We start from the raw sequence: 12,707 nt of genomic DNA on the forward strand, positions 1-12,707 counted from the left end.
AAAACAATTACTGGTATAAAACTTCTTCTTTTTTCATGACTTTACAAGAATTTCCTATTTTCAAACTATTCCAGGCCTGGTAAACTCAAACTAAAATTCCAAGACTTTTCTAGGATTTGATGACCCTTACAAACCCTGATATATAGACTCTCTATATTTTTATAAGTTGCACAGCAGCCTGTCAAATTACAAAACATATTTGGTGCCTTGACCAAAATCTGTGCTGCAAAAACATGGCGCTACTCTGACATTGTAAAACAATGTCATTAATTTGATTTTAGCAGTGAAGTGCTGACCCTGTCTAAACATAAAATCCCCATTTAACATGCACAATTCAAACGATGCCATATCCTTTAAAAACACTTACTGGTAATCAGAAATTATTCAATTATGGCGATACACACACAAGAGTTGTGTCTGATAAAATCACACTAACTTGACTTAAAACCTTGGCAGTGAAAATGTAGTCGAGACAATCCAGTGTATCATAATTTGTTAGATAAATGTTCAGAGCAACATAGTAATATGTATGACAATGGTATAACCTTCTTTCAACAGTTGACATGTTTATGTTTTAAGAGTATGAAAATGGCATTAAGTAGATTTGGCAAGATATGTTAAAGGCAACATAACACATAAATGCTGGTCAGTGATTTCTAGTTCATTGAAACTCAGAAAATGAAAAAGTGGAAAGTGGAAAGTCTTCAGTTCCTACAGAATCAGAAACCAGACCTAAATATACTATATATGCCAGAAATGCAACCCATTATGTTATTTATGTTATGAATATTGACCTATACTACCAAAAGAAATTAAGGATCACCCGATTCTTTCATATTACTATTGTTAATATGTCATCCCATGATAGATTAACTATAGTAATATGAAAGAATCATAATTCTTAACCCTTTTTAGTAGTATATTTATTCATCAAATGCTATTTCAAATTCACTGTGACAAATGACAATAAAGGCTTGCAGCTAATCAGGATATGTGGGATCAAGATGAATAGTTGTATATCTACATGAACCCATGTATCCCGTAAAAATACTGGTTGCTTTGCAAAGAAAGTAGCCAATGAAAGTTCCAACCTAGTAAGTGAAACTGAATGTGATGTAAATGAACTACTTGAGGTGTAATGAACACTAACAGAGGTCAAACTTCCCATAATATTACAGCATGCCCTTCCCCAACACTCCCAAATCTAGCTTATAAAACCAAGTTGAGTCCGCACTGGACATAACAAAGTTAAATAGTGCAAACATCTAGCAACACTGAAACCTCAAATATAACTTGGTAAGCAGTTTAAGTCCGTGTGCATATGACACTTGGGACACAGTGACCTGAATGTGCATCTCTTGCAGTCTATTGCATTCAGATGGGACCATTTTGTGTCATTTGAAGGGATATCTGTAAGATCTTCAGCACAATACAATTAAACTGATAAGACTGATACAGGTTTTGAATAAAATATTTTGGCATAAAAGTGAGTTAAAGAAATAAAATTTAATGCTGACTATGCACAGTATTTTTTTTCGATATATATATTCTAAAAAAAAACTAAATAAACAAAGAACATGGAAATATTTTGGGTCTAATTGGAAACTGCATTATTATCTTAGTATCTGGTGAGGAAATAACACTGCTATAATATGGGAACAGAAGACAGGACATAAGATTGAGAAACGGCATGTCACCAATCAATTATCACTCCCCAGGTTCCACAGCCTCTGATGCTCACAAAAAATATTATGTCCTATGCACTTAAACACTTTGGTAATATATATATAGATATATACAAAATATGTACAGATGTTCAAAATAGAAGCAAAGCCTCAAAACAAGACTTGAGATTGCAACAAAATAAAGCAAGTTGTTCATAAAAGGCAACATTTTTCTGTATTTTTTTAAAGTTTTGTACTAAAACTTTCATATTTAATGAAAATACACAGATGCTGGACAAAACACATTGTTGTAATGATACAATGATAAACAGCTTTTGTAGCTTATAGCCATAAATTTTCATTGTTTTATCATGCTCATGATAGCCTTTTGTTATGCATATAATCAACAGAAAAATAAATCAGCACTTTTGTATGCAAACAGGACACTAGTAACCATGGTAACATACAAGACAAATCTTCAATGAGTTGAAAAGATAAACTTATATGAACAATTTTGTGACATGGAAGACTGATAATCATGATAATAACTTCAAATAGAATAATAATCATTATTGCCAATTAAATATTCTTAACACAAACACTGAATAAACATCATATTTTGGTTTTGCAGCAAACAATGAAAGGTAAATCTATTTGGCCACAGATAATTGTCAGACACTAGTTTCAGAAATTGAAAGTTGAATTTCAACCATAAACTGGATAAATTCTTGAGGATTTCAAACATTCTTGAACATTATTGGGATAAAAGAAACAGTGATACTGTATTATTGTCAAACAAGATTGTTCAAAATAAATAAAATTCATGAAGTTCATTTGAGAGATAATCTGCACATCTGATGCAACTAGTTCTCCTGCAATGTTTCATGGTAACTGGCAGATTGCCATTTTATAGGAGTTTGTTTTTAGTTTGAAAGTACTTGCTACAAGGGTATCAAAGGTTACATTATTTATGCAAAAAGCCTGAAAAACCAACGTATTAATGACTTGCCTTACAAGATATTTCCAAACCAACATTGTTCAATGGAAGACTCCACTAATGATGACCTTCAGAAACAAAAACTACTGGCCTTGAAAATGCAAAGACATAGTTCATAATGGTTCTACAGACTTCAACAGCAAATTAACAATAGTAATAATTTTCTAATAAATATTAAACAAAAATAAAATTTTGATTTTAAAATTGAATGCAGTGTTATTAAGACAGGTTCATACGTATGAAATATATTGGCACTTTGACTCAGGAAATGTACAACAGCACAATATAATCTAGAATAAATTTACCAATAAGAACTTAATAGACAATTTGAATTCATTACAATCATTATGTTCATGCAAGGGAGTTAACTCCTCTAAAACACTCGCTCACTACATTAGACAATATTGCTCTCTTTAAGTATTATCCGTTTCATTACAATTCTTCCAAATACAGTATCATAAAAGATGACACATGCACCACGTGCATGCTAAGATATCAATAGGGTCAAATCTAGAAAACTAACAATATATCAAATTATTTCTGGTTTTACCAGATATGATGTAACCTTTCAGGTTTAGTGTTTTTGCTCAATCCAAAAGACCAACAACACAACCAATTAGTCATTTCAAAACAATGCCTTCTGTATCTACAATATGGCCTTAAGGCTCCCATTGAGATAAGGATTAAGGTCTTCATTTCAACATATTTTCGATCATCAATAACAGACAGAGGGAGATACAATATTCCATATCACCATTTATCATCCATAGCAGACTAAGGACGAATATAGCACAATATTCCATATCACCATCATCATCCATAGCAGACAGAGGATGATATAGCACAATATTCTATGTCACCATCTTCACCCATAGCAGACAGGGAGATAGATATAGCACAATATTCTATATCACCATCATCTTCTTCCATAGCAGATAGAGGTGGATACAGCACAATATTGTTTGTTTAGTCAACATTATGAAAGAACACATAACACTGTTTGACTTGCACAACAGACAGTCTTTTCCTACAAAAAAACTGAAGAAAAGCACTTCAATCACTGAATCCTATACCGACAATGTTCAGTTACAACAAGAAGTACCCTTTGACATATAGTTTCTAGAATAATGGTTCTCCTCCAGTTTGACCTCATGGAAGGACATAGCCACCAGTCCAGAGCTGACCATCGACAGATGCTACGGGGATCCTACAAATGAATTTCTTGCAATTTGATTGCTCTTATGAGGATGAAGGGTTTCGTTTGGCTGAAAAATATCTGTCAATGTTTTGGCTGAGTCATCAGCCTTGATGCAAATGCTCACTTCTTTGTTGTAGTCAAGCGGGCAAAAACCAGGATGGAATGCATATGCTCTACAAATGCAATGAGACGTAAACAATGTTGCCAAGGTCACAGTTCTGACCATTCATCAAGTGAGTCCAGCCACATCATGACACTGATGATATTGGGGCATGTGGGGACCCCATTTGAGTGAGGACCTTGTCCAGCCACTGTAGGGGACCATTTAAGTGAATTTCGATCCAACATGGGGTGCTGGTGACGTCCTGACGATGATACTCGGCACCCCAACCCTTTACAAAGCTCATCCTGATGGTGCACATCTTGGTCAACTCGTACACGGCCTCAAATCCGTGGTTGACAGATTGACTCAGAAGTGCTGCAAACTCCTGGTTATTGAAGATCTTCAAACTACAGCCAGGTGGGATCTTGCAGACAGTTGTTGGGTGGAAGCCATGGTGATAATTACAGTTCCTGCTTTGAACAAATATGCTGCTATCGCTCAGACATTCCGCAAACACCTCACCACCAACATAGTACAGGTGCACACCTGAAAAATGTACGACATAATTGAGTGAGCATAGTTCTGCAAGATCTATTGGTCATTGCAGACTCATAGTTATATCAAGCATGGGCACATATTTCCGGTTTAATGTGCAGTGTGTACAAAAACTGTTATAGTTTACAAGCCTGAACTTATTTTTTATGCATTGTTGTCATTAGATTTTAGTCTTAGTGTATGGACAAATATTCAGGCTTTCGACTAGTGGTTAAACTTAAAGACTTCATATGTACTGATATGTATGAAATTGAGCAAGCAGACTTTACCAACTAACACGCTATCCATCATCAGCCCCACCACCAAGGAAAATCTCAATGCATTGACATACAGAGTGTGAGTCATCATTGTACTTGGTGGTAGTCTCTCAAAATAGTAGCGAACTAATTAGCTCACGAAGAACACTAATATGCACATGTTTCAATACACACACAGACACAAAATACATAAACCAAATGGTCAAATTTCATCCAATTTGGTTCCTATACATGTGTTAGATATGTTATAATTGTAATATCCACAAGATCCAAAGGTGAGTTGCATTTAATGATGAAAACAAAAATTGAAACTGTGTGATTATCACTATTCGCACATACACCTTTCTGGGCTAACTGACATTATCTAATTTTATTTGATAAATGTTTATTCATTTTCTTAAATTCAATACAAAAATATTTGATTTTTTCCTATTTTGATATGTTTGATGCCTTAAAAACTGATGGTTTCAGCTTAATCCAATGAGATCTATTGAAGAAGTTGAATTTGTTCGTGAGGTTTATGAATTTTTAAACACATTTGTCATCTTTGAATAATCAAAAGGAAAATGTTTCAGAAATAACTTAAATGTTAAATCTCCATATGGTCAGGGACACCTACATACAAATCCAGCTGAATCCAACAAATGTATTATAATCATACATAAACACCCTATGAGACATGCCAACCAAACACACATAATGATGCAATCACATCTTACCTTTGCCAATGTGTCTACGAGTGTTCTCAATAGTGGAGTTTCTGTTGACGTTGGAGAGGAGTCCCAGGCAGAATCTGTCGGCATTGTTGGAGGGGTCTGTGAAGCCGTCCACGACGATGCTAGAGCGTGAGGCATGGAATGCTTCCCCCACTCTGTTGTTCAGCTCATAATACACGATGGAACACCAGTACTGCGGCTCTTGGTAGGTCACTGGCTGCAGATCTGTCAGGGGAACAACGTCACTTTATGTAATAACAAAGACATAATTTATTTCCACAATGATAAACGGTTATATCTCATCCATTAATCTAGAAATAATTAACTCATGTCTTCAATTTACAACAGGTGCATAGATAACATTTCATGACTTTACATATTTTAGTTTCCTGAAGACAATATTTATCACAGTTGGTATTCTTTTTAAAATATAAGACGCGAAAAATTGCAAACTCATTGTGTGATCATATATTTACATGTATTGAATAAATAAACTGTTCAACACCAGCAGAATACTAAAGAGGGCCTGCGCATTCATACACTGAAAATTCAACAGCAAACATCATCAGTCTGCCAGTGTCAAAAAAGAGCAAATAATTTGTTCAAAGTGGTTCAACATAAAAACAATGGCCCCAGTGTTTGACCTTACTGAATGTGTGAGAAGCACTTAAATTATCTTCATCATAACATTTTGGAAAACAATTCTCTTTAAGATTTTCTTCACAAAGGATCCTATGAGCGTTCTTATTGATATTAGTTGACGTAAAATGTCCTTTCCAAAATGAAATGTTTTCCTTATTTCTGCACGTCTTGCTTGAGATCCAATGTGCAACTTTTGAAGCAGTGCCATGTTTCCTCACAATGGTTTCCTTGTATTCTCCCACTCACCTATACCATGATCGTTTCTTATCAATGGTGGTTGGTTGGAGGGTCGAGCACATGGGCGTGGCTGTAGATGAAGGTGGGCGTGGTCTGAAATTGAGTTGCAGCAGTCATGTATTGGGTCAAATCAAGGTGTCATATGCTGGGTCAAAACTCAAGCTGCCTAATCAAAATCAGATAAGCAACAAAATATTACAACAATGAAAACAAATGTGTGTATCTCACCTGACCTATTTGATATTTTGTAACAACCCTGTTAAGATGATTAACCTATTTTGTCAGTTATACGCCATTACATGTTGCTTGACTAAAACTAAAAATGCTAACATTAAGAGAGAAACAATTTTTTTGAGTGTGCAGGCATATATATCTTCCTTACTTACATAAACTGTTTGATGATAAACCTGGCGAAATGGATGGGGAAATTCCATAACATTATTTCACCAATATACTGAAACCATAATCCCCCAAAGTAAGACTAAATATTAATACTAATGATGAGGTGCCTGTTCAACATTACTTCTAATGGTGCTAATAGGTCAAGTGAGCATCCAAAGAAGACAATGACAAAGTGTTTGGTGACTGAAGTTTACCATGATCTATACTAAATGCTACGTCCACATATCTGTGCCTTAACATTTTGATTCTGCTAGCCCAAACTTGGCTCTTATCATTTTCAGTATAACTCAAGAGTTATAATTTGGACTTCTACCAGCAGAGCTTACAAGACCAAACAGATTTTTACTAGATTCAGACTATGATATGGATTTCAAAATCACTTATGGAATGTGGCTATTCAACCTCCTTCACGTTTTAGCAAATAACCCCCTAATTCAACAGGAAATTCAATCTACTTGAGAAAAATGTTCATGAAAAGAAATGAGGATTGGTACAAAAGCAAAGTTTTGTCTGGAAATGTCACCTTTAACATTTTTGTAAACTTTCACTTGTTTTTGTTTAATAAAATTAAACAACTTATGAGGAAGAAAAAAATCACTCAAGGAGGGGGTGAAAGGTTTACAATACAAGCAAAATATTTCACCACATTTCCTTCATGTATAAATGAATGTCAAAAAATAAGAAAAGTCCTCAAAAAACACTGCCATAGAAAACACAAATTGAACAGTTTGTTAAAGTTTACAAATGCACAGTCGTGATAAACAACATAATATATTCAATGCAAACTCTTTCAAATTAATCATTAAAGCTATTAATCATGCAGAAAAAAAACAATCGTAATCTACAAATCTTTTCAGGTTCTCACAAAACTGTCCATGCAACTACTGCAAATAATCAACACCATTTTTCAAGTATACTTGTGTTTATGTTCTATGTACACATCCAAATGTCAAGCACAGCAAATGTAACATGTCTTGTAAACGAACAGGGACACAAAGGTCAGGCTAAGTAAACTGCGATATCAAATTTGCTTTTGGATTCCTAACAGAAAAAATGATGGAAAGCACAAAGTCAGAGGATTGCAGAGAGTAAAATTGCTTCAATATGTGAAGATTAGTAGCCATTGTGGGAATAGGAAGACACAAACTAAATTTCAGGTTCACATTTTGCAAGGTCTAAACGCAATGATAATTTGTTGTGTATATTTTGAATCAGAAGTTGAAAGCCAAAACAGAACATACTTCCAGCTGTTCTTAGTTAGCGTCTGAACCACTGATAAGATCCTTAATTTGAACCTGTATATTACGAAATCCACTCAATTTTTGTAAATCAAGGTCCTAAAACTATCTGAATCCACATTTTCACTGACCTTATTGTATTAATCCCATCGTAATACTGTACTTGATATCAAACTGTAAAGTGTTTCTTTAAAAATATCAAGTATTTTCCACCTGTGTTATACTTTGATGAAGTGTTTGAGAAGCATGTTTATATTAACTGCACAAATCTAATATATCCATCATCCTACACATTTTAAGGCTATTGGCAGAAATTTTGAAGTGTGTGAAAAATGTTTTCATAATAGCCACATAAACTTAATATCATCCCCCAAAACACTTTTCTGGATCAGAATAAAGGGTGCAAGTAATGTATTTCTACAGAAATACAATGGATGCATCTTTAATTACCTTTTCTAAAACAGGTGCATCCGCCTTCAACACTCTTAATCCCCATTTCTAAGTGCACCGTATGAACAAAAACACAGGCACATGTGATTATGTCACCTAGCGATGAAGATCATATATCAACAATTTTAAGGATGTTTAAACTTTGGAGAATATCTATCCCACTTGAGCATTTCCGATGTTTCTCAGTACACAGGGTGAACGTGTGAGTGTGATTTTGCCACTAGGCAATGCAGATGAGTGCACTCTGCCTCCTGATCTTACACTTGGGTGATTCAGGCCAGGCTGTGTGAAATGGCCTCGTCACTTTGTGAGTAGCACTGTGTTTATTTACAGATGGTTGGGGCAGATTAAACACAACGATACCTTGCACATTTTAAACACCTCTCTAGAACTCTCTATTCATCCATGATGCACATACTTCAGAATCAGTGTACAAAGCAGCTGTAATTCATTTTCATCCTCTCAAATTCAAATCAAAATAAGATATGTAGACATACTTGATTTTTAATAAGGAAATATCAAAGACATTCCATGGCAAATCAGGTTTAGTCATGTGGAAAGTATAATCAGAATTCAGTCTGGAAAACATACTCAATATACAAAATATTTCAGGAAAGTAATTCTAACTTGGACGTCATACACTATGATAGTCGCTGGAAGTTTGCCATACAGTATGGAAACAATCTTTCTTGAAATTATCAGAACATTTGGATGAGATTGGTCTTTGCTGAGAGGATGAGGAATGATCCAATGTGATTTCCATACCTCATCATTTCAACAACAACAAATCTCATCCAAATGTTCTGATAATTTCGCTATAACTGACAAGCCTAAGTGTTCAAATAACTGATTACCATGGAAACTGGCATTTGTTTTCCCCAAAACTTGAAAGTTTCACATGCCTGGACTGCAAGTTGTTAAATATGTGATTACAATGTAAAATAGAGTAAATGTTGGCTGAATCTTGTTAGATTACCTGAAACTACAGAGGGTTACATTGCTGTTGTAATCATATTAGTCACATCACAATTCTGACACAGCAATGACACATCACAACAATGACAAAATCATAGAAACTGTAGACTTCTGAAGAATTGAACTCAGGTATTTTGCATGAACTCATGCTTAAAAAAACCTGGCTCTCCAATGGCGTAACTAAAAATGTCAAGTCTGATTACAGTACTCCAGTAGTACTGCAGCCATTTCTTCAATGGGATTCAATGTGGGGAATCAAAACTCGACACAACGGCAATAACATCAGGCTACCATGTAGCCACATGAGTGAGCAAGTGAATGATGTTTGAGTGAATGAAATGTTGTCTTTTTGCCACGGTTAACAATGTTACAACCATGTCAGAGCAGTTTGAGATTGGACCAGACAAACCAGTCTGAGTGTTTGATAGCCTGACGGATGCTGCCAGAATTAATAAAAGGAACTACCGTATATCGCTGTGTATAAGGCGACCTTACGTATAAGACGACCCCCCTGTACACGCCTTCAAAATCAACCCAATATCCTATACTCTGTGTATAAGGCGACCTGGAATGAAGCACATCACAAGTGCGCACACAAACCTTATATATGCAATAAAAATATGTTTATCTTGCTCGTTTTTTTTCTACAATGATAGGTCGCGTGTGTAACTCCAGCACACGTCGCCATTTTGTGTTTACACGGTACGACACCAAATTGGTGCCCGTAAAATAAAATTCATTTATGAAGTAATAACATATCAGAGACAATGGTGAGTAATTTAATCGCCAATTAACTACGTTTTAACTAACAAGGCTTATGTTTACTTCACATTCAGCGTGTTTATACCACAATCACTTGTACACACCGTCTCCAACACTTGTTAATACAACTGTAAAAACAGCGGGAATTGATTTCAGCTTCACCGGTTATCACATGTTAGGTCACATGTGCAATATGCAAATGCATCGAGGCGAGGGTCATTTCAACTTTATTTGCATTTGCAGAAATTATTAAACTTTATTCAAGGAAAAGAGATACAAATCATGTTTATGTGTTGAAATAGTTATTGGAACAGTTATTTAGGACGAAATGCGAAGTTTTATTGTCAAATGCTGGGCTGGCTATCGGACGCCTGTTGACATCGCCAGTGGAAAAAAATGTGAGATCTTTGACTCCGTGTATAAGACGACCCCCCTTCTTAACCCCCTCATTTAGGTACGAAAAACTAGCCTTATACACAGCGATATACGGTACCACTTTCAATAACAAGTAACAAAGGATAAGGAACAGACTAAAATCAACTGTTGTTACCCTAAACTTTCTACTGCCAACTGTTTAATGGGACAATGACAAACATAGGAACGGACAGTATCAAGCTTTTTGTTTGACAAATGAGGAAAATACAACATGTCAATCTTTACAAAGTTAGTTTTAGCTTCAATTACAGAGTAGATATACCCGTCAAGTTCAGCAAGGGTGGAAACTGGACTTTCACAGTCAAGTAACTCCCTTGCCTAAGGAAGATGCAGTAGTGTTGAAAGTCATTTACAGCAGTAGACAACAAGAACTTTCTCAACAACTTATACCTATGTGGGGCACAAATCATTGTTAGAAAGCAAAAAAGACAGTGAGCAAATTCTGACATTATGACAAAGGTCAGTTCATAAAGAAAACAAGGTGCAACCTGAACTAGAAAAACAAAAAAGCAATCTTTGTGTCACAACCATCATATCTCTGATTACATATCCGATTCATGACTGTAGCTGAGTGCAATGATTGTCCTGTCAAGTTCCAGTTCAAATCGTACAAGAGTCATTGCTAACCAGGTGGAGGATTCTGATTATCCTACATCAGCACTAGTGAAGATGGGCTGACCATAATATTACTTCAAGCATGCCTTTGCTTAGTGTGCTCACCTGGTGGGTTTCCCATGCTGGTGTCCATGGGTTGATGTCCAGAAGATGGGTTGTTGCCTTGGTTCAGCCCCATGTTGTTCTGGTTGCTGTCATCAGAGGGCTGGTAGGCCGGTGGGGGTGTGTCAGCTGTAACAAGCAGAAAATAGTTTATTCTAATGCAATCTCATTAAAATCAGATTTTAGTTCTCGCTACCGCTAAACAAAGATCTGAGGACATAACAATACGGGTCACGTCAGACCGACCTTGCGCAAACTTTGACTGACCAATGGAACGACCAATCAGAGGCAGCTTTCTCATGCGTTACAGCACAAATTTCAAATGGGTGACTACGCCTTGAAACATATTTTGAGAAAATCTCGATAACATATTTGAAACCTGAACAAAAGAACATTGTGGAATGGCTAATAGATCGTCTAGATTGTATGGATTCATTATTGTTCGGAAAACCCTGTGTTAAAGTTTCCATGATGCATGAGTAGAAATCACATTCCAATTGTCACTTTCATAATCTGGTAAGGGACGCTCTGATTGGTCGGATGAAAGGTTGTTCTGACGTGCCCCCTAATGGGATGTCATCAGATCTTTGCTTAGCGGTAGCGAGAACTATCGTCTGATTTTAATGAGATTGATTCTAATGCGATATCTTACCAAATTTCAATACTGACAAAAGAACAACCAAGATATCATCATCTTTGAATATATCAGTTTATGATGGGTAAAATTATTTTAAGAAAAACAATTACTGATTGCTAAAATGTGGTTACATCTCAGAAGACAAGAAGGGTGGTTGGGAAGCCTTTGGTTGAAGCATTTGCTCTTCACACTGAAGACCTGGGTTCAATTCCCCAAATGGGTACAATGTGTGAAACCATTTGTTGGTGTCCCCAGCTGTCATTGTGCTGGAATATTGCTAAATGCGTCACAAAAGCATACTCACTTACTAATAAGGCAAGGTTATTTTGTCATTGTTCAAACTGATCGTTTCTGCTTGACCAGGGTTTACCGAATCATCAATGACAAATATTAGAAGTGCATGTTTGCCTATGTTCGAATAAGAACTCTTTAATGTCAGCACAATGTACCGGTGAGCTAAGAAATATATGTGCATGTGAATCATATATAATATTTCAGTTGACCTTTGAAATAAAAATAAAAATTATAAAGTGGAACCAGGTTTGAGATATTGTATGAATGTGAACATCAAAGTTTGAGATAGATGAACAATTTTAATGATGCCTATATAAGGAGATGTTTCGGACAAAAGGTTTGGTTCGAGGTAGGCATCACATTCTAGATTGAGGAGTTTGAGATTGAGGGAGTCTACTGGTTACTTTTCTGATAAGTTCATTGTGGGT

The 12,707-nt window shown here is 35.7% G+C and overlaps 1 protein-coding gene across 1 annotated transcript in view; it reads right to left on the minus strand.

Annotated features, from left to right (window-relative positions):
* Positions 1 to 1,546: 1,546 nt before the first annotated feature.
* LOC139450754 (mothers against decapentaplegic homolog 5-like) overlaps positions 1,547 to 12,707 on the minus strand; it is a 29,251-nt gene continuing 18,090 nt past the window's right edge. The window contains exons 4-7 of the mRNA XM_071232574.1: positions 11,352 to 11,477; positions 6,379 to 6,462; positions 5,494 to 5,715; positions 1,547 to 4,508 (exon numbers count right to left, since the gene is read on the minus strand). Of these exons, the coding sequence (XP_071088675.1) occupies positions 4,108 to 4,508; positions 5,494 to 5,715; positions 6,379 to 6,462; positions 11,352 to 11,477 (833 nt within the window). The 3' untranslated portion in view covers positions 1,547 to 4,107. The remainder of the gene's footprint in view (positions 4,509 to 5,493; positions 5,716 to 6,378; positions 6,463 to 11,351; positions 11,478 to 12,707) is intronic.

This window comes from Haliotis cracherodii, unplaced genomic scaffold (assembly GCF_022045235.1).
Source record: "Haliotis cracherodii isolate W230 unplaced genomic scaffold, xgHalCrac1.p SCAF_8, whole genome shotgun sequence".
NCBI classification, from domain to species: Eukaryota; Metazoa; Mollusca; class Gastropoda; order Lepetellida; family Haliotidae; genus Haliotis; species Haliotis cracherodii.